General features: G+C 33.9%; 1 protein-coding gene across 2 annotated transcripts; it reads right to left on the reverse strand.

Moving 5' to 3' along the window:
• Positions 1–4657: 4657 nt before the first annotated feature.
• LOC106756216 (lysine-specific histone demethylase 1 homolog 2) lies at positions 4658–21519 on the reverse strand. 2 transcript variants are annotated; one of them, XM_014638536.2, is made up of 3 exons: positions 21429–21519; positions 19555–21315; positions 4658–5946 (listed from the first exon to the last, which is right to left on the reverse strand). In XM_014638536.2, the coding sequence occupies exons 2-3, from the start codon at positions 21086–21088 to the stop codon at positions 5246–5248; spliced, it is 2235 nt and encodes a 744-aa protein (XP_014494022.1). In that variant the 5' UTR covers positions 21089–21315; positions 21429–21519; the 3' UTR covers positions 4658–5245. The 2 variants fall into 2 exon arrangements, with proteins under 2 accessions (XP_014494022.1, XP_022634495.1); XM_022778774.1 differs by having other exon boundaries at positions 19555–21338; positions 21429–21490.
• Positions 21520–21766: the final 247 nt, after the last annotated feature.

Here is a 21766-nt window from a genome sequence, read left to right on the forward strand (position 1 = left end):
TTATGTCTCCATTTTGTTTTTAATATTGAGTTTTTTATTGGTTTTTGTACTTTAATCCAATATTTTAATTAAAATGTGTTATAATAGAGTTTATTTAGTATGAGATACAAAAATATGTTAAAAATAATTTTTTAGTTGCATAAATGTTCTTTGAATATTTTGAGGTGTGTTACTACGGTTGCAACTAAGTTGAGTTTAATAATATGTGAAAATAAATTGGTTAAAGTTTTATGACATCTTAAAGATAAATCCAAAAATAGCAAATAATCAAAACCACAAGAATTCAACCCAAACATAGTGTGAAAAGGTAAAGAAATTTGGTGAAGCCAAAAAGAGAGAAAGTCAACCAAAATTGGATCTTGGAGTTTTCTCTCTTTTTTCAACAAGAAAGCTTTGATAATTGATAAATGTTTATGATAAATGATAATTTGGGGAAAATAGATCTTAAGATATTTTATTTGATATTGTTAAGTAATTACCTTATTTATCTATATCAGTAAATATCAAAAGATAATATTTGTCAAATCCTTTTGAATCTAGAAAAGATATTCTCAAATATTTTTTTATCTCTACAACAATCAAATATATCTTGAAAATATTGAATTACTTAGAAGAGAATTGGAGAAGATTATATTATCAGAAAGGAGATTATAATAAAAGAAAAGCCTAAAACAAAACCCATTAAAATTCGTATTAAAAGAGATTGAAAGAAACATATCATAGGAGCTTAAGAACCTTTAGAGGGTTCAAATTTTGTTCTCTCTCTTCTCTTTTGTTCTTCACTCTCTCTTCTTATATTTTCATATTATTTTCACATTCTATGTAGTGTTAAGCCTCTGGGGTTGATTCTACTCTAATTCTTAACTAAATTCTAAGGTTAGATGAATAAATTTGTTTATTCTTTTAATTCTTTTTTTTTTATTTATTTGTATCTATGTCTTTTGTTTCTTAATCAAGTAAAAGTAATTATTTTTACATTATGCAAGTTAGCATGATGTTAAATCTACATAACATATAAATCATATGAGTCCAACAATTTTTAGTTTTAATTAATAACTTACTTTGATTAAAGTTAGAAACTTTCATGTGATTGAATGAGTTTTTGTCAATAATTGAGAATGTACTTTGATTAAAAGAGAAGACTAACAAGAATTAATCAAGAATGTATTTTGGTTAATTAGTTTTCTACTTGATATAAGAGGTAAAAGAATAAACATGGTTAGGCATACCAATCTTTAATTGAGAATGTACTTTGGTTAAATTTACTATGATTAATCTACAAAGTTTTTGCTTTTAATTAAGAATGTACATTGGTTGATAGTGAGAATGCCAACAAATTAATTGAGATTTTATATTGATTAATTTGAAAATCTAAGACATTAATTAATTGAAAAGGTAGTGAAATCAACCTATTTTCTTTATCATTGTTTTTTTATCTTTTTAAATCTTTTATAAATTTATCTTTTGTTATAAATTTATCTTTTTATTTGGTTCTTTAATCTTTTATTGATCTTTATTTTTTTTTATTCTTTTTGTTTTACTAATCCTTTTGTACAGTTTTATAAGAACTAATTTGTTAAAAATCAATTTCGTATTAAGAACTAATTTGTTTTACTAATCTTTTCAATTATTTTGTCTACTATCTTAACAATAATGAAGTTGCTATAGTTTAGTAGTGTTTCAAGTAGTATTAATTTGATTACATCAACGACAACGTTATCAAATTTTTACCATTTTGGTTCTTATTTTATTTTACTTTTGTTTATCACTACATTTTCTTTTTCTATATTTTTTTGTATAATTTATTTTACTTTATTTTATTTAGTTCTTTTAGTTTAGTAAATTTGTTTTTTGTTTTTTTATCATAATTTTTGTTTGAGGAATTTTATTGGAAAATTTGTGAAACTAGTTGGGTAACACTTTGGTTAAGGAAAGATAAGGTACCTAAGTTATCCATTGAGACTCATTTCTCTTTTATGGAAGTTTACTTAACAAACTTTCAACTTATTTCTTTTTAGAAAACCTCTTTCAAAAATCCAAAATAATTTTTGATATAAAAATAATCAACAATGTGATTTCAAGTGAATTATGATTAGTATCTACAATAACCTCATGATTCATATGACTATCAGCAACAAGTTGTCAAATCTATTATTGCACTTGATATAAGTAAGTTGACTATACGTCAACTAAATAATCTCGAGTTAGAAATTCTTTTAAAGATATGGGTTGAACAAAATATTGAATTGAAGAAAATGATTAAGGAATTTAATAAGAGGTTGGATAGAATGGAAACTAATGTTGCTAAAAGATCAAATTAACAACCAACTATAAACTACTGATGGAAATACACATTTTACTAAAGGTGTTGTTGAATTTGTTAATGATGAAGTAATAGAGTCAACTACTTCAAGTGTAGATTTTTGCTCACAAGATGAGATTATAAGGATTACTGATGGTCCTATTAATCATCCTAATGTTCCTGATGTTGTTGAAACTAAGTTGAAGCCACATGATCCACATATTAAGTTTGTTGATTAGAACAATGAAAATAAATTTTCAGTGGTAATATTCATTGACTTAGATGCAGAACAAAAAGAAAGGTTGCTACAACAGAAAAATAGGTTAGATTTAAATTCATTTGATATCATTGTTGATAAAAATTTAAAGATGCATACATGCTTATTTTCTACCATTAGCATAAATAGAAAAAAATTTATTAAAATTTTAAAACTATTTGTTTTTATTAAATATAAAAATTTAAAATTTAATGAAATTATTCACGGTAACTTGTATTTCATAAAATTATAGAAAATAAATTTTGAAATATGATCGGATTGAGCCAAAAGTATTAAAAGTTTTATGTCTTTTCTTCAAAATAAGTGTGTAAAATATAATTTTTGAAATAAGTGAGAGGGAGAAGTATAGTAATTAGTTTTTTTTTTTCTCCTTTTGCTTTCCGTTTTTCAATTTTTGTTTTATTTCCATTATAACTGTGATTTTCTTTTTGAGAAAATTGTGAAAATATTAACTTTTTACTGTAAAACTTTTACAAAATATGTCTCATACAAAATCCATCCAAAAATACTTTACTTTTTTCAATAAAACATATTAACATTAAATTTTAGGACTTGATTCAGTAACTTGAATTATCATAATCTTGAAATAGTAGTCATGTTTTAATGCGAATGGATTATTGAATTAATTAGAAGATAGCCTAATTGATTCATAATTATAAATTAAGTTAATCTAAAAATTCCTTGGTTGAATATTTTGTGAAAGAGTTTTTAATCTTGTTAATTTTGAGCCTAATTATGATGGTGGACCATCACATGTCATTTCTATTTTTTTAAGTAACTTATGCTTTTTTTTTTATATTCTAAAATTTAACTTGATTCTTTTGTTTTACAAATGAGATAAATACGCACTATTTGAAACATTCTAATATTAATATATTGATAGTCGCTTTGGGCTTTTAACAGAAAAATTCAAAGAAAATAAAATAAAAATAAATATTTAATTTTATAGTAATAAGTGTTAATTATTTATTTGTATGACTCTTGATGTTGTGGTATATAAAAATTGATTATTGTTGGATTATACGTATAAAATCTGATTCAGAATATATACATTAAATATTAGTTTTTGTGATTATATCTTAATAATTTCAGTTTGAATTAGTGGTGTATGGGTGAGGTATGAAGGTGGGATGTAAAAGAAAATAAAAATAAAAAAAAGAATGGAGAGAGAATTGTAGCTTTCCAAATTAGATTTTAACACTTTGAAAAAAAGAAAAGTTCATTTTTTGGTGCAGAAGGAATCTATTATTTGTTTTCTTCTTCTTCATGCAAACCAGGAAGTCCTTAAACAGGGATTCTAAGGGTGGTCTTGGCCTAAGTTATGAGAGGCTTTAAAGCCTATTTTTGTTTTAACATTTGGGCTTCCAACTCAATTTCCATTTGCATGTGAGTATGGTAATGTGAAACCGTGAAGTTTGTGAGTTGGGTGGTGGAAAAGGTTTGAAAATCACAAGGTAGAAAGAGAGTCTTAGGAAGATCTTGTTTACTTGAGTAGATTTGGAAGAGAGTAATTGAGAGAATTTGATTAATAATTTTTTTTTGTTGTTTATTTGAATAGATTTAGAGATAACTGAAAGTAAATTTGAAAATAAATTTTTTTTATCTGTCACATAAATTTAATCCTATATTAATTCTCACAAATTTTACTTTCAAATCTAGTTTAACTTACCTCCAAATCTATTCAAATAAATAACAACAAAAATTACTTTCAAATTCTCTCAATTACTCTCTCCTAAATCCATTCAAATAAACATGACCTAAAGACTTGGAGCATTAGTGGAGAAGAAGTACTTGGAAAAGAAAAAGTAAGGAGAGCTAATACTCTTTGATTATATTTGTGTATGGTGCGTTATATTTAGAGCTTAAGGTTTCGTTAAACCTTAAGCTCACACAGGTTGGAGATATTTTTTTTTTGTCATGTGATGTGAGAAGATAATGATTTAGTAGTGATGATTCTTTTGACCATATAATACCAAAAAAAAAAAAAATTCTTCCAACCTGTGTGATGCAAGAAAATGATGGTTTGGTAGTAAAAATAAAAAACTAAATAGAAAGTTAAACTTATAAGAAACAAAATATCTTTTAACCATAATTGTTAGATCGGAGGTATGAAGCAATTCTACTAAAAGCAAACCTTTCATGGATGTGTCGAACCAATCAAGGAATTTGAGAAACAATTATCATATTATACAAGTACAAGTTAGGCACACAGGCCCTCCAGAAAAAAAAAATAAAAAAAAAATAACTGTGATGTCCTTGGGGTGGGGTATATGTAAGTACTACTTCTACATGAACACAAATTTGAATAGATGATACACTCGGGGGAACAGTACCCCTCTGATTACAAATTCTTCACCCCTCTCTTGGACTGTCATACTTCTCTGTCATCAAATTTCATCTAATTTTCCTGTGATTACATAACTGATCTATGACTGAAGACTTATATTCTAAAATTGAATAATCTCACTAGTCAAGTCTTCAAAAATCCTCTCTATTTGTAGCAGCAAATCAATGATCTACGAAAGTCTATTATATACAGACTTTGCACCCCAGAAGCAGAAAAGAAAAGTCATGATAATTCCAAGCAATTCTTTTGCAAGGGTGTTCTATTATAGCACAAGGTTTTATTTGAAGACAAGAAGCAGAAACTGTCTATATGGTGTTGTTTAACAAGTAATTAAGCGGTTCCTCCCGCGGCCTTTTCGAGAATATGCAATGTTAGCTACTAATGTGTTACCTGCTGAAAACAAGGCACTTGGTCCCATGAGCTTCAAGCCAAGGCTTTTGACCAAAAATGATAGCCTGCTTTCATCACCTCCCTCAACTAGTTGTAGCTGCTGGGCTTGCTCACGGGATAATACAGTGTACAGCTGTAATGGCCACTTAATAGAATTCTGATAGTTGTATAACAACTCCTCATGACTTTCTTCTGTGTCACCAAAAGTTACCTGCAGAAGACCCATTGAGGGCAGGCTTTCTGATGAAGAATAAAAAATGAAAGCAAATTTCCCACATTCAAAATCAGGCCTCTTAAATAATTCAACCAGAATATCATGGTTTGGTCCAATATTCTTAGGTCCATATTTCTTAGTACTGTTTTGCAGACGTGATGATCTGTATATGCGTGAAGCTTCCCTCAAGCCACTCAAGAAAGCACCATGCATAGTTGCTGGATACTGCCTGCTTGTGGCCTCACCAGCAAAGAACAGTCTGTTTCCCACGTTTTCGGCTAGAATATCATAATCATCACCAGATGAATGCACACTAACATGAGAGTAGGAACCGTAAGAAAGGGGATCGCTTCCCCATCTTGTACAAATTGATTGAATTGGGTGAGGCACAACAATACCTTTAGGATGAAATATCCCTGCAGAACAAGTAACATTTCAAATAAGGCAGATGAGGTAGAAATTGGAAATATCTCGAATGAGAATAATACATACATAATGTATACAAAGAGAATAATACATACATAATATCCGTAGTATTCCAATTTTATCTTTAATAGGTAACCATTTACCAATTTTACCCTTAAAATAATCTTTTTTAAATTCAATATCTTTTTTTTTAAAAAAAAATTAGCCATTTTTAATAAAATATTATTTACAGAATAAATAAAAACTAGCTAAAATAAAATTATAATTTATATTTACTTTTATGATTATAATTTTATTATATAAAAAAATTGAATACATATGTGCGTAGAATGTGTTTTTACTAGTAAAAGAAGAGAATAGATATAAAAACTATCTGATTTCAAGAACAAGGACTTTAATATTACATATGTAGCATTTGACACAATAATAGAACATAAAGAAACAAAATGCAATGGAATGAGACATTATTGTTCCATTTAATGTGTTCCTATTGGTTTTAATTTAGTTTATTTGTGTATCTTGATTTTATTATTAGCCTAACAATCCCACAATCTTAGGGATTTATTTCCTAGAATAGATTGTAGTTGTTTTCAAAATTATCCAATCAAGTTATATATATATATATATATATATATATATATTGTTAAATAAATTAAAAATTATATATGGAATTAATCCCTTATATTAAATACACATAGGATTCTCTATTTATAATAGAAAAAATATGGACTAAACCCAAAATACAAATAAGAAATAATATCAAATTAACTAAAGATAAAAGACAAATATAAAATAAAGATAATATATCTAACACTCCCCTCAAACTGGTGTATACAAATCGTATGTACCAAGCTTGTTACTAAAATAATCCATAAAGACTCAGTGAAAATATCTGCTTCTGCACTCGAGAGACACTAAATAACTAATGATTTGCAAGACGACATAGAAGACAAAATACCAACCCAAAAGACTCCCCCTGAGCAACAAATTTGGGAGGTTGCTCCATGTAAATCTCTTCTTGCAAATCACCCTTGAAAAATGCCATCAGTGGATAAAGAGGTAATTGTTGGAGAGCCACCACGGCTATAAATAAACTAACAACAAACCATCTTTTTCATGAAAAAAGCATATATGGACAGGTCAAATGCAATGGTGAAAAAAGAGGTTAGAAGAGACAACAGCAGAAAAATCCATGGATGAACAAGAGAGAGAAATTATACAATTAAAAATTTCCAATCAAGGTATCTGAAAAAGGAAAAAGAGCAAAAACAGAGAAATAGCAATCTTGATGCTCTAAATAACTACCAAACATGCCACAATGCACGAAGAAAAAAAAGAGAGCAAATCCATAACTTTAAAAGGAACTCCGATGAAGGCGTCGTTAACGGCATGACAGCCACTTGGCCGAGACGATCAAAACTGTGTGATCGTCGGTCAAAACTAAAACTCTAGTAATGGTAGCAATAGACAACAACGATAGACGACGGCATCGCCGACAGCGGTAGATAGCCCCGCCGCCGGCAGCGGCGAATGTAGTGGTAGAGGCACCAGAAACTTTTACCTTAGAGGAACCTTAGGCTCTGATACCATGTTAAATATATTAAAAATTATATATGAAATTAATCCTGTGTTAAATACACATAGGATTCTCTATTTATAATAGAAGAAATATGGGCTAAACCCAAAATACAAATAAAAAATAATAACAAACTAACTAAAGATAAAAGATAAAGATAAAAAGATAAATATAAAATAAAGATAATATATCTAACATATGTAATGTAAAATAATAAGAGAGATATTATTTTCTTCTAAACTTGAGATGTAAAAGAACTCCTTGTGAGCCTATGATTGTGTGATTTAATTGTAGCCTTTATTGTCATGTAAACCTAATTGCCGCCTTTATTGTTGTGTGAAACTAATCGCAACCTTTATTGTTGTGTGAAACTAATCGCAACCTTCATTGACACATGTTATGCATCTAATGAAGCCTTCATTGCTGCATAATTTCATACCTCTATTTTTGTATGTCTCCATGGACATGCCAAAGAGAAATGCCTTTCCCACCCTGACCAAGACAACTTTACTTGCTCAAATAACAACTAAGGTGACGCGTCTATATTAGTGCTATCAAAATGTGTTGTAACCCGTGAGCCAACCCGGCTCACCACAGGTTTGAGTCAAGTTGGGTTTGAAAAAAAATATAATTTTTTTTATGCGAGCTAGTTTTCAACACGGCTCACTGGGTTGAACCCGTGGTGAGCCGGATTGGCAACAACTTGCCTAATTTAATTTACTTATTTATTATTTTGTATTTCAATATTATTAGTTAGTATTTTTTTTAGGGTTAAATATGTTTTTTGTCCCTTAAGTATCACACGATTTTGGTTTTTGTCTCTACTTGAAACTTTGATGGTTTTTAGTCCTCATAGTTTTGAAACTCTTACTATTAGTCTTTAAAATTGGACGGCATTAACTTTTGTTTGATGTGGCAAACGACGAGGCCACGTCTTATGCCAGCTTGCCTCTCCACTCTCTACCACTTTGCTTGTGCTTGAGAACTTCGTTCATCTTCTTCGGCAGAGCAACCGCGGTTTCGCTTCTCATGCACCATCACCCCAATCGCGCAACAGCCCAAGCCGCAGATCAAACAAGCATCTCCATTCTTCACCTATAAAGAATCCAAACAACGAAGCCTTTTCTTCTTCCTCGCGAGTCATCCATGCCATTCCCAAAATCACAAATCCAAAAAACGCGAGCAACCCCAATCGCAAATCACACGTGTCGGAAGACGCACACCGAGTTCGCTCCGACCAATCGAGAACCACGACCAAGCGAAATCCCAAATCGCGAGTGCTGCGACGAACCCTAAATCGCCTAAGCCTCTCTGCCGTCGTGCCTTCATCTCGCAAGCTCCCCTGCAGCGACGCCATCCTCCATCAATGCCACCTTCAATGCGCAAAATTCTTGCAAGCCGCGATATCCTCCCTCACATGAAGGGTAAAATCGATAAAAAATAATCTAAAACAAAATCATAGATTTCCACTGAAATAAGAAAGCAAATCCAATTTCACACTCCCGGCATCATCTTTGATACATCTTTGTCTCCAAGCCACCGCCATTCCCCATAGATATTAGGAAACCCTAATTCCACAATTCCCTCTCAGAGACTCAATCTTCTTCATAGTTTTGTACTTCCAACTTTTTTTTATCGTCCCCGAAGGTTTGATTTCGTTACTTAGCTGTTATTCATATTTCTTTTTTATGGTGTAGATTATTGTCCCTCTTTTGCTCCAATCAGATTATTCTCTTATGTGAAAATTCTTTGAAAAAAATACTTCAAAACTCACATCTTCCATAAGTAATTGAGAATGATATAACTAATTTGGTTGTTTAACTTTTGTTTTGTGTGTGCGTGAAACAAGAGGATCATTGGTAGCTACTTTCTTGTAGGTGTTGTTTGTTCAGTCCACTATATCAGATTTTTTTTTTTTTTTTTTTCTGTATTTGAAGTTGAAAAAAATTAAAATTTATGGAAGATAAGTGTCTAAACTTTGATATGTGGTTTGTGAAATGAGTTGATGTCTATTTTTATCTGCAGTTTGAAATCATGGCTGGACAGGCACCGGAAGGATTAGTAATTCGATGGTCGTCAATATTATGCTAATATGAATGAGTTGTAGGTTTTCCCTTTCTTTAGATGCTTGCTTAGTAGAGATGTTATTGCTTTAACATGTTTGTTTCTTCTGTGTATTTGTGATTCCATCTTATTGTTTCATAGGCAATGCCTACCTGTGATTCAATGTGTCAGATTTTTATTGGCCAGATAAAAAGAAAAGCAATGTGGCAGAGAGAAAAAAGGGAAGCTAACTCACCGTTAAACAAAAGTTAACGACGTCCAATTTTAAGGACTAATAGTAAGAGTTTCAAAACTACGAAGACTAAAAACCATCAAAGTTTCAAGTAGGGTCAAAAACCAAAATCGTGTGATATTTAAGGGATGAAAAACATATTTAACCCTTTTTTTTATTATATTGTAGATGGTAATAAAGAAGATGTTTCAAGAGAAAAAAATATTATATATTTATCTATTCAAGACTCTAATATTATAAATGGACAAGTGATACAAAAATTATCAATATTAAAAATTTATTTGTTCGCCTTTTATACATGTTTTTGGATTCCTCTTGGATTGTATGATACTTTTTATTATTATTGTGAATTGTCTTAGGAGTTTAACATCATTTTAATGTAACGCTTATTTAAATTTGAATTAAAAAAATTGTAATTTTTTTAATTTAAAATAAACTTATAATTAAATGAGTTAGTGAGCCAACCCGTTTAACCTAGCAACCTATGGTGGGTCGAGTCGGGTTCGAATTTTTTCAACTCACTAATAAACGAGTCGGGTTAGGTTAACTCACTAAGTGACGAACCCGTGGTGAACCAGACTGGATCGAGCCGGATTACCCGTTTTAACAACTCTAGTCTATATCTAATTCACTTATCAACTTATTTCTATGCCTTAATTGCACATAATTGTAATGGCTTAAATAAAAAATAAATGATTATGGTGTAATTATTGCAACAAGTTACAACGCCCTAGGGACAAATGTTGGAAGTTCATGGAAAACCCCAGAGCAAAGATTAGGTTACAAAGGTGGTCCTCCAAAGAAAGGGGCCAAGTAGCTCATGAAAATCAAGGAGGATCTATCCAACTCAACCATTAGGAGATGGAAAGAGTAAGGTCCTTCCATAGTAATGTGGAAAAGCCCACGTGTTCATTTACATATTTTAGTAAGTTACCATTTTCTTGTATATTACTGGGCAAGAAAATGGTGAGGGTGATAGGACATGCTAGAGAATGGAATGGGAACAAAAATTCGGGGATGGCAATTTGACATGTTAGAGAATGGAATGGTCATAGATGATTTGAATCTATCCATCAAGAATAAATTTTGATGTTTGAATCCTCCATTACTAAGAAAGAAAAAATTCAATTGTTTAATCATTGTCTAGGACATCCTTTATTTTGTGTAATAAAGGTATTATTTCCTCTTCAAATATTGAAATATATGAAGACTACACAATGAGGTGTGTGATTTAGCAGAGCACAAATGTATACCTTTTTCCATGTGTAATAAAATAAGCACTTCTCCCTTATTATACTTTGTTAAGATTAAAACAGAGAAATATATTTTTAAAGGGCTTAATGGACCCTCTTCATGTTCTGCTATTTATAATAATAAAGAGATGATACAATAGAGAGATGGAAGGTCAAGGAACTGTCCAAGACTGCTAGGTACAATGATTATAGATAACCCAACACACTACTCCATACTTTAGTCTTACTGACTATCTTAACATAGGTAGACTTAGTAATTACTCTACCATTAAGATACACACAGCTCACACACACTAACCAATAATTCTAACACTCTCCCTCAAACTGGAGCATACAAATTATATGAACCAAGCTTGAAATAGATAAACTCAATATTGAACTAGATGATTTTTCTTTAAGAGTGTGAGGTAGTGTGTTATCACATGTCAACGAACAACTAGTAGCAGCCTGTGAAACTTCAACATCAAAAGTGGATGCCGGAGAGCAGTGGTGGACAATGACTTTCTGCAAGGACAAAATCCCTCATCAAGTAAGGATGGGGCCTGTGGTGGCTAAATGCGACAAAACTGCAGGGACTACCATCTTTAAGACTGATGGGTAATGGGGCCTGTAGTGGCTGAAAGCTATAAATCTACAGGGACTACCATACTTATGTGGCTTGAATTGTCATACTTTGGCTTGCAGTGTCTTGGAAACATAAATGACAAACTGCAAGGACTAAATCCCCATCTCTGAGATGGATGGGTGATGGGACCTGTAGTGGCTGAAAGTTACAAACTACAGGGACTACCATACTTGGCTTGCAGTGTCTTGGAAACATACTCCCCCTCACTATGAACGTTGAAAACAGTGAATTTGTTGACGGGAATTGGAAGCATCATAGTTGCTTTGAGTAAACACACATAAATGAAGTCGACAAAAGAGATTGACGCTACTGTTTTTTTTATTATTATTTCATCCTCTGAAAGACTTTTCTCATCCCATCTTCACTTCCATTCACCAAGAGATCATGAGTCTTCAATTCAATAATCTCCATTCCTTTAAGCCTCATGTGAGCACTTAGAGAAACATTTACCTACCAATTTCCTTCATCACCTGATTCTCAAACAACAACCAACTAGAAAAATACCCAAAATCCAAAAACACAAATTTGTTATCACAGTGGGTTGCTTCCTTCACAGGCATCAAGCCTAGGCGCAAGGCTCACCATCACCCTTGAAATGCCAAAGACAGGTTGGAGTGTCCAAAGGAGAAGAAAACCAATGGTGGCATACAAGGAGAAGAAGAAACCAAAATGCCACTAAGATAACCATGGTTGGATTATGTGTTGTGCCAATGAACGAACTTGGATGACTCTTGTTGGAGGTACTTAAGTGACGCAAATAGGGTGAGGAAGAAGTAGACGTGCCTCCACCATTCCAGAACGGAAACAACATATTGGAGATTTTCGATTTTAGGGTTTTAAGAGAGAAAACTTATAATAACATGACTTCGAAATTAGGAACCACGAGTAAATATGGACTCATCACGATTCGATGAGTCAGACAATGATGAAATAGAGGAGATCCAAAGGACTTATGGTTCCAAAACAATCAAAGGAGAAAACCCTAGATTTGAGTTACAGCCACCAAACCAAAGAAACAAGGACAAAAACGAACTCAGGAGGCTCCGACGTGACGACCGACAGCGGCGCAGTATGATTTCGATGCCGATAGGGCGGCGCGTGAAGAATATACGTTCGAGCTCAGCTAAAGAAAGGTGGCGCGTGACGGCGCGTGCGGAGGATTCTGGTCCTGACTCCAGCGGGGTTGACCATCGCTCGAGGAGGCGGTCCAGATCCCTGGTCACCGGTCGAAACTGCAACGGTGGCCGACGGCGGACGGTGGTTGCCGGCGGCGAACAGTGGTTGTCGACGGCGGACGGTGGCCGGCGACAATTGGCAGCAGAGATCAATGGAGTTGCGGCTGAGACAGCTGTTTCAGTGGAGGCAGTTGCGTTTCTAGGATTCCCTGAAGACTTTAGGTCTTTTGATTCTGGGTGGAAGCCACTGAGAATGTGCTAATGTTTGGGCGTTAGAGAAGGACCCATTCTAATTTTGTGGGCCGAAGTCTGGAAGAAGAACTTCTTTAGTTGGCTAGGACAATTGCAGGATGCCACTGAAACACAAAGGCTGAAAGACTAAACTTTTAAGGGGCCGCCGGCCGCCGGCGAACAACAAAGACAGCCGGTAGAGGATCAGAGTATCTGCTCTGATACCATGTTAAGATTAAAACAGAGAAATATATTTTTAAAGGGCTTAATGGACCCTCCTCATGTTCTGCTATTTATAATAATAAAGAGATGATACAATAGAGAGATGGATGGTCAAGAAAATGTCCTAGACTGCTAGGTACAATGATTATAGATAACCCAACACACTACTCCCTACTTTAGTCTTACTAACTACCCTAACATAGGTAGACTTAGTAATTATTCTACCATTAAGATACACACAGCTCACACACACTAACCAATAATTCTAACATACTTGTTCATAGAGATGTGTGGAGTACCTCTAATATTTCAAGGACTAAATGGTTTATTACTTTACCAATGAATGATGATTGTACAAGGATAATATTGTTCTTTATCCTCAAACACAAAAATCTAAAGTTGGCTCTACTATTATGCAATTTGTGTCATTGATTAAAAATCAATTTGGAGCTATTATCAAGAAACTTAGGTTTGATAATGCTTAAGATTATTTCAATCATACCTTTGATTGTTTTTTTTTAAACAAAAGGAATAATCCATGAATATTCTTGATATTGAAACTTAAAATAATTTTAGAGGACTTAAAAGATCCTTCTCACTCTGATTCTATATATAAGAAAGTTATAATACAAGAGTACATGAAAGATTACGAGTCTACCCCTAGAACCCTAGGTGCAGACCTAGGTACTACTACTATAGATACTAGACACACTACCTTTAAGTAGGCTTAATGAAGATACATAGGATAATTATTCTAACACTCCCTAAGTTAGAGCATACAAATTGTATATACCAAACTTGAAACAAATAAACTCAATCCGAGAATCCCTTAATGACTTGGTCAACACATCTGTGAGTTGATCGTTTGACCCAACAAACTCGGTACACATTTCTTTAGTCAACAACTTTTCACGAACAAAATGACAATCAATTTCTATATGTTTAGTCCTCGTGAAACACTAGATTTGATGCAATGTGGAAAGCAGCTTGATTATTGCAATATTCTTCATAGTATGGATGTCACAGAAGTTAAGTTCTAGAAAGAATTGTTTCACCCATATAAGTTCACATGTCAATGACGCCATTGCTCTATACTTGGCTTCAGCTGTTGATCGAACTACTACACTATATTTCTTATTTTTCCATGAAATAATGTTTCCTCCCAGAAAACACAATATTTGGTAGTAGACCGTCTATCAATAGGCAAATCTGCCCAATCTGCATTACAGTACCCAGAGACCTAAATGCTTCCTTTATCTTCATATAACAATACTTGTCCGGTAGCCTGAGAGAATTCCAATGGTCAACACATGGAGCTTGCATGAACTAATTAACCACTCCAACTACAAAGGATAGATCCAGCTTTGTAATAGTGAGATGAATTAGTTTTCCAACCAGCCTCCTATACCTCTCTAGATCTGAGAATAATTCACCTTCTTCTGTCCTTAATTTCTGGTTTGGGTCCACGGGACTGTCTACCGGTCTGCAATCAATCATATCTGTTTCTTGTAATATATTAAGAGCATACTTCCTTTGAGAGATTACAATTCCATCTTTTGATTGCGCTACTTCAATGCCTAAGAAGTATTTGAGACTTCCAAGATCCTTGGTTTGAAAATGTCTACACAAGTACTCTTTCAGTTGAGAAATTCCAACAACATCATTTCTTGTAATGATTATATCATCAATATATACTATTAAGTAAACACATTTCCCAAGAGAAGAATGACAGTAAAAAACCAAATGGTTTGCTTCATTGCATTTTAACCCAAATTTTTGAACAATGGAGCTAAACTTTCAAAACCAAGAATGTGGTGATTGCTTGAGGCCATACAGCGATCGATGCAATTTGCATACCAAACCAGACCCCACCTGAGCAACAAACCCAGGAGGTTGTTCCATATAAACTTCTTCCTCAGGATCACCATGTAGAAAGGCATTCTTGATATCCAATTGATGAAGTGGCCAGTAGCGAATGGTTGTCATGGAAGAAAAGAGGCGAATAGTGATCATCTTGGCTACAGGAGAGAAAATGCCATAATAATCAAGACCATAAACCTGAGTGTAACCTTTTGCAACATGTCGGGCTTTGAGCCAATTAATTTCACCATTAGGGCCGACTTTAACTGCATACACCCATTGGAAACCACCATTTTTTTGCCTGGGAGAAGGGGCAAAAGTTCCCATGTATTATTGTGATCAAGAGCATGCATTTCTGCAATCATAGCTTGTTGCCATCCAACATGATTAAGTGTTTCTTTCTTATTCTTGGGTATAACAACAGAAGACACTAAGGATAAAAAAGAAAAATAAGAAGGCAATAATCAATGATGGCTAAGAAAATTATAAATAAGATGAGGGTTTCGACTGGAATGAGTACCTTTTTTGAGGGTGATAGGTCATGTTGAATCATTGTCATCGAGAGGCGTGATAAGAGGTAGCAAGGGAGAAGAATCTAAAGTAGGAGATTCACCATTTTCTTGGGGAGGTGAACTATTCATTAGGGCCCTGTGTGGGATGAGATCAGTATGTGGAGAGACAGGTACAGGAGGATTTTGATAAAGACTTGGATTGGCAAAGGCAGTGGAGCTATTTGACTTAGCTACTAGAATAGGAAGGACCAGCTGGAGAATATGAACATCGTGAAAAGATGGAGAGAAGTAAGGAGTTTGTTCAAAGAATGTGACATTGACAGACATGTAATACTTCTTAGTTTCAGGAGAACAACACCGATATCCTTTTTGGAGTCAAGAATAGCCTAAGAAAACACATTTAGAGCGCGAACGAAGAGTTTGTCTAGTTCTGGAGACATGTCATGAACAAAACATACATAGTCAAACACTCGGGAAGATGTGTGAAAGAGAGGATCATCGGGAAACATAATGGAGAAAGGGACCTTGATCAAGAGAGGAGGAAGACATCCTAATAATAAGATAACATACAGTTAAGATGGCATCCCCCAGTGATAGGTAGGAATATGGACACCAAGCAAAAGTGTACGGGCAGTTTCAACCAAGTATCTATTTTTTTCGTTCTGATATACCATTTTGTTACATTGTATGAGGACAAGTAGACTGATGTAATATACCATGGAAACTCAAGATGTCAGAAAAAGAGGATGAGAAATACTCTTTGTCATTATCACTTCTTAACTATCTCATCTTCAAGAGGAGAGTTTAAGAGAGGAAGATGATGAGCCTTATAAATATAGTCCCAAATCTATCTTTTGAACCCAATAATGAAATTCAAAAGAGTAATATCATTGAATTTGAAGCTGAGAGGAAAAGAGTAGAGGTGAATCAAAATCCTAAATCTACATGTCAAAATTTTGAATCTGCAAAACCAGTTAGTAGATCACATAATGATACAATATTAGCAAAGAATTTGGTGCATACTCGAAGAGAAAACCAATTATTCTAAATTGGCCTTATCTTTAATCGATGTGGGACTTCCAACAATTTCCTTCTGTAGAACATACACATAGGATAATATATTTATAATGAAGAATCATACAAGAAAATATACACTAAACCCAGAAACACATAATATTGTAAATAACACAAGATATTATAACTCATAATATCTAATGATATCTTAACAATATGTAAGACTCTCCCTCAAGTTGGTGCATATAAATCATATGTAACAAGTTTGTTACACATAATCAATTTTAGGTCTCCGTAAAGACTTGGTGAAAATACATACTAATTGATCAATTGAGTTAACAAACTCAATTTTTCCCACCATGGTACTCTATATATAGAGTACCAAAACCAAACCATTGTAAGACACAAATAAATATATTTGGCGTTCTTCAAGTAGGACTTTAGATTTTCTCTTCCCACTAGGAGAAGGAGAAATTGCATTGCGAGACTTGCCACTTCCACGTGAGTTGCAATTCTCAACATTGATCCAACAAAAACACGACTTTCATGCAACACTTAGATTGGAGAAGGAGAAGATCATTGTGTCATACGACCTTATGTTTTGAAACAAATTTCTGACTACCATGGGGAACACATTTAATAGCACTTACAAAGAGCTTGGTCAACCTAAGGAACACATCATGAACAAAACACACGCTCAAAGACACGAAAAGAGACTGTGAAATAAAGATAACAATGGCCAACGATAAGCAAAGAGGAGAGCAACAAACAATGACATAGTGCGGGATTTACTCACTCTAATACCAAATTGAGAGTGCAAAAGGAAAAACTACCTAAGAGATAGATCATCTCTTAACTAATTCACATAATTATAAGGATCCTTTTATCAAAGATACTCAAAAATTATATAAGCAACCTACACATAGGTGATAGATAGGAAATACAAAATAGATATGTTAACCCATTCAAAAAAGCTAATATACTAAAATTTGTTAAGGAATTCTAACAAATAGGTAATACAAAACTAATACCAAATTGAGAGTGCAAAAGAAAAAACTACCTAAGAGATAGATCATCTCTTAACTAATTCACATAATTATAAGGATCTTTTAATCAAAGATACCCAAAAATGATATAAGCAACCTACACATAGGTGATAGATAGGAAATACAAAATATATATGTTAAACCATTCTAAAATGCTAATATACTAAAATTTGTTAAGGAATTCTAACAAATAGGTAATACAAAACTAATAAGTAACCAATTCTAACAAGCTAACTTATTCAATAAAAGTTTATCAGAAGAAGAAAAGAGAGGGAAAGGGTCGGGCAAGTGGACTCCAGACATGCTAGATAGTGAGTGGGAAAATAAAGCAACAAATGCAGAGCAATAAGAAGGTGAAAATATATTAACAAAGAGGATTCTCACAAACTACTATGTGCTGGCCATAAAACAAAGGCGACTGCTGGAAAATGTAGGTGAGGACAAGTAAAGGAGATAGAGGGTGTGCAAAAGGCCATCTACTCAGTATTCAGAAACAACAAAAGGACTGTCTATGCTATTCCTCTAAAGAAAACCCTATGTTACATTCAAACCCCTGAAATTTGGTTCTGCAATGTTACTTATAATTTAATTGCATTTTCCTGTTGATTGCTCTATCAAGACCAATCTATTCACAACAAGCAGAAATCTTGTCTACTACAGTGGCCAATGACCATGACACCATAACCCTACACTATAATCTGCAAAAAGCAGCATCAAGCTGCTAAAGCATGCTATTTCCAATCAAAGTAAGATCCCATGAATATAAAATTACAACTTACCATAAAGTACGAGAATATAATTAAATAATGCATGTAATACCATTACAATTTAAGCAAGTTAATTTTGTAGGATTACTAAATCTCAATCTATTTATTTGGTAGTATTATATAAAGATAAAAAAACATCCAAATTAAAGCCCAAAGGAAAGGTTCAATTTAAAATGAATGCAACCCTAAAGAACAATATTTCATGAATTTCCAAAATAACTAAATAACATCTTCAATAGTGTTATGATGCAAGGGGATCTGCAAGTAAGTTGCAATAAACAAAGACTCAAGGGTTGATAGGGACAAATAGGTGAAATCATCAAGGGTGTCTTATAGAGGTTGAGGCAGCCAAACGACCAAAACAAAGAAAGTTTCATGGTGCTGAGTGAAAAGAACACCTAGATATGAAAGCTTCAAAGTTTGATGGTCTTACATGAAGAGAAGATGAATCTGTGGCAAAAAAATTGCAGCGAAAGAGTTTTTTCAATTCCAAATGGCACAAATCTTGCCAAAGGCAAACAGCAAGTTGCAAAGTAACTGAAGTATATGATATATATCAATTATATATGCAGAAAAAATGGCATGCAAAATAAAAATAAACTGCATAACAAATTGACATATTAAATCAGTTTAATTTGTCAGATACTAGCTAGAGATGACTGGCAAATGAAGAATGCAGACCGCAACCACAACACCATAGTGGCCGCTATTGCATATCCAAGCAATTCAGTAACGCAATTGTTATTAAGGCTATTTAACAACACTATTTTTATAATTAAAACAATATTTAATGAACCTATTCTGTCCTATATTACATGGTTCCACCTTTTAAATAGAACCATGTTATATCACCCTTTTAAGCTTATTTTCAGTTTTACTATATTTTTAAGACAGAACATAAATGTTAAGTTTCATCCAGTTCAATATATGCCTACAAAACACCACCCGAATTGGATAAATAAATACAATAATAACACAGGCATTCAATTTTTCATTCACATTCATAAAATAGATATGATACCTTTTAAAACAGTCAACACACGATGGAGCAAAATGGAAGGATTTGTGGATTCAAAGACTTGTGCTGCTTCCCCAGCCACCAGCGCAACAAGTGCTGGGCCTCCAGAAACTGTGTGGTAACAGTAAAATAGGAAAAACTCCCCACGTTGATGACTATATTCATTGAGACATCCAAATGTGTCTTGATCTTCCCCCCAAAATACATAAGGAAAAACCATAGCAACTTTGTTCAGCAGCCCAAACCCCATCCTCTCAATTGCTGCCAGTTTCCTTGCAGGTAATTCAGGTTCAAAATTGATGGCCTTCTTTTTCAGAACTCCAAGGGGCACAGTACATAAGGCAATATCTGCTTGAAAGACTTGGTCCCCGGCAATGACCTCAACACCCTCATCTCCATATTTTATAGTATTGACCGTCTTTCCATAGAAAATAGGAACCCCTTCACATAGAGCTTTTATCAACCTCGTATTCCCTCCAGCAAGAAAGCAGTGATCACCACTCATTTCATAAGGATCATCCTGATCCCAATAGGCAGCCGAAAGATTTGAAAGGCACCCAGCATTTGCATATTCCAAATTTGCAAGATGCCAATCAAACAACTGCCTCTCATCAGTACTTTTGGTCACACTATACAACTGCCTGAGCGTCTCCAAGACTGAACCAAGTGAAGTATCACTAGCGAACCCACCCATAATTTGCCTCAGCTCCATAACCTTGTCAAGCAACCTATTAAACACAAATTCAACCCTTGCATCCATTTCTGTATCAACCGGTGCCCCATTTGGCTTATATAAAGGGCAATTATCTCTGACTTTATGAAGTGGTATAGAAAGTTGTCTAGCCAGAACCCCCAAAGGGTTAGCATGAATGCCAGTGATAATACTCCCACCAAGATCAATGGCAGAAAATTTCCCATCACGCCCTACCTTCTGAGTATAAACTCGTCCACCAGGCCGACTTCTGCCTTCCAAAACCACGACCTTGTAACCAAACAACAACAGCTGCCTCGCAGCTGCCAACCCTGCCAGGCCAGCACCAATAACAATAGCAGTTCCCTCATTTGACTCAGGCAATTGAGAAGTAAATGCTGGTGAAACCCCAAAATTTATGTAGCCATTGTACAAAAGGAAGTCATAAGCAGAATTAATCAAATGCTCATACTCATTACTCACAGTTTCTCTAATCATCCCTTTACTCAACCACAACCTCACATTCCCCCTCCTCCACAAAGCCAATATATGATTCCTTATGACTATGTAATCATTCTGCTCCTTCCCGCCCAACTGCCTCACAACCCCAGCCCTAACCTCCTCATCGAGCAAAGCATCAATTGGGAAACCAAGCGACATCGCAATCATAGCCTCAGTCTCAGTCTCCTTCTCCAAATCCTCTTTGGTCCTACTCCTCTTCTTCAAACCACCCCCCAACTGCTTCTCAAACAACTCATCCATCAGATCCTCATCATAGTTTCTCAAATTCACTTTCCTCCTCAGTGAACGCTTCGAAACCGATCCATTCGAAGACGGGGTTTCCATTATTATAACAGGAGTTCACTAAAAACACCGGAAACCCGAACTCGATAACGTGCCTACCCTTTATTTCAACTGTTGTCACAACTCCATGGCACGGCAAACTACACTAGATTTGAGCAAAAGGGAACCATTCACCAATACCAATCAATATTAAACAAAACAATCCTATCAAAATTATTTATTTTCTTCTTTTTCTGGAAGAACATTTACAACAGTTTTACATCATTCTTCTGCACAGCAAAAAGGAAAAATTCTACATCACAACGTAAGTGTTTGAAACCCCTGAGCAACATAACGAAACCAAGAACATAAAAGGGAAGAAAAAGATAGGAAAGGCGCATACAGTGATAAGGCGTAAAGGCTCTCCTATGGAGTCACGGCCTGCAACGGTGGGAAGGGCACTGTTGTAAAGGGCATAGAAATGATATAACTGCTTATTAAAAGGGATAAAATATATATATATCATTTTTGTATTGGGCCTATTGGGCTACTTTAACACAAGCCGAAAGACAATTCCTTTTTGTACCCAATGTTTTCTGATTGCACTCCATGAAAGTGCTGGAAAGGTATAAAATGTTCAAGCTTTAGATTTTCAAATTGTAGAATTTGAAAACATGTTATAGATTGAAAATTCTAAATTACGCGGAATTTTGAATTTTATAATTCAAAAATGTATCATAG

Source organism: Vigna radiata, chromosome 2 (genome assembly GCF_000741045.1).
Source record: "Vigna radiata var. radiata cultivar VC1973A chromosome 2, Vradiata_ver6, whole genome shotgun sequence".
NCBI classification, from domain to species: domain Eukaryota; kingdom Viridiplantae; phylum Streptophyta; class Magnoliopsida; order Fabales; family Fabaceae; genus Vigna; species Vigna radiata.